General features: G+C 38.8%; 1 protein-coding gene across 1 annotated transcript; it reads right to left on the reverse strand.

Annotated features, from left to right (window-relative positions):
• Positions 1–385: 385 nt before the first annotated feature.
• On the reverse strand, positions 386–1,375 carry LOC107120045 (olfactory receptor 6F1-like). The gene has a single exon (XM_015422685.1). It carries the CDS (start codon positions 1,373–1,375, stop codon positions 386–388), a length of 990 nt encoding a protein of 329 aa, XP_015278171.1.
• Between the last annotated feature and the right edge of the window lie 397 nt (positions 1,376–1,772).

Here is a 1,772-nt window from a genome sequence, read left to right on the forward strand (position 1 = left end):
TCATAATAATAAATGAACCTGAACCTGAACCATTTACTGTTTCAGTTATTTGGATTTTGCAAAGAGAATGCCAACAAAGTGATAAGACTCCTGTGGGTAGTGACAGGGGGTAGCCAAAAATTGGGCATGGTGGAGTTCTTAGGTAGGACTTTAAATGTGGATTGGGTTGTTGCTGTGGATAGCAATAGATGGATGATCAATTATCTGTGTTGAACTATTGATTTTATATGTTGCAATTTCTCCTTGTTATCTGCTTTCAGTCTTTGATGGGAGCAAGACAGATAAAAATGTCTATACTAGAGGAAGAGAGGTCTCTTTGAAGTAAATTTCAGCTGTCAACCATTTAAATATATGTAGCCTGACTCTGTATAATTTATCTCCATTTTTATCTGATGATATCTCTCTCTCCCAAACACACAATAAGAGTATTGTCACATCCCCAGTGCAATAAATTTCTCAAAGCACCCTTTACCTCTTTGTTCCTTAGTGTGTAGATGAAAGGATTCAGCAAAGGAACCACAATGAGGCTGAGGACGTGCACTATTTTGGTAATTTCTAAAGATGTCTGCTTAGAAGGTTTGACAAAAAGAAAGATGGTGGAGCCATACCAAATAATCAAAATGGCAAGATGGGAGGAGCATGTGGAAAAGGCTTTTTGCCTTCCTTTGGTAGAAGGGGTGTGCAGGATGGTGGAGATAATGTATATGTAGGATAGAAAAGTTATCAGACATGAACCTATGATGACAATGACAGCTGTGACAAAAGACACTATCTCAATGACATAGGTGTCTGTGCAGGACAAAACTATCCAAGAGTCAATGCTGCAGTAAAAGTTGTTAATCACACTGGATCCACAGAAGGACAACCTTGAGATCAGAAGAGCAGGTATAACAACAACCAGGAATCCACAAAGCCAAGAACCGAATACCAGCTTGCCAGAGGAGCTGAGGTCCATAACTGTATTGTAGTGGAGTGGGTGACATATGGCCAAATATCGGTCATAAGCCATGACAGAGAGCAGGAATTGTTCAGTGCTCCCAAATGAAAAGACAAAGTACAACTGTAGGATGCAACCTGTGAAAGAGATGCTTCTGCTCTTCCCCAGGAAGATAGCAAGGATCTTGGGGATAGAGGCTGTGGTGTACCATACCTCCAGGAAAGAAAGATTGCAAAGGAAGAAATACATAGGAGTATGAAGTTGACGATTGGTTTTCACTAAAATTATGATGGACACATTTCCAAAAACTGTCAAGATATACATAATTAGAAAGAGGATGAACATGACTGTTTGCAGATACTGAGTCCCAGGGAAGCCAAGAAGGATGAATTCCATAACATTTGTTTCATTATTTTCTCCTGGATGGTACACTCCCATCTGTCCTCTTTTTTCCTTCTGAAACAAAAGGTTGAATTAATATCTAAAAGGATGTCACCAAGAATTAAACAATAGGTAGGATAAGTTAGGTGTTTTTCTTCTTATCTCACTCAATCCTCTTCCTTTTTAACACATCCCACACAGATTTTATCTATCCCCTTACCAGAGGATAATCAGAGAGGACTATTCCTTTCTTTTCCCCAGCAGAGAAACTGGCTTAATCCAACCCACCTCTATTGCAAATTCAATAAACCAAATTGTTATTTTCCCATTGTGAAGTTTGCATAGACCAGTTGATTACACAGACTAACTCTGATCACTTTCTAACCAGACTGTGTGTTATCCAGGACAAAAAATGATGCTTCCAACTTTCAGTGAATGATTTTTTGTTAGTTAT

This window comes from Gekko japonicus, unplaced genomic scaffold (assembly GCF_001447785.1).
Source record: "Gekko japonicus isolate JY-2015 unplaced genomic scaffold, Gekko_japonicus_V1.1 scaffold2364, whole genome shotgun sequence".
NCBI lineage: Eukaryota > Metazoa > Chordata > Lepidosauria > Squamata > Gekkonidae > Gekko > Gekko japonicus.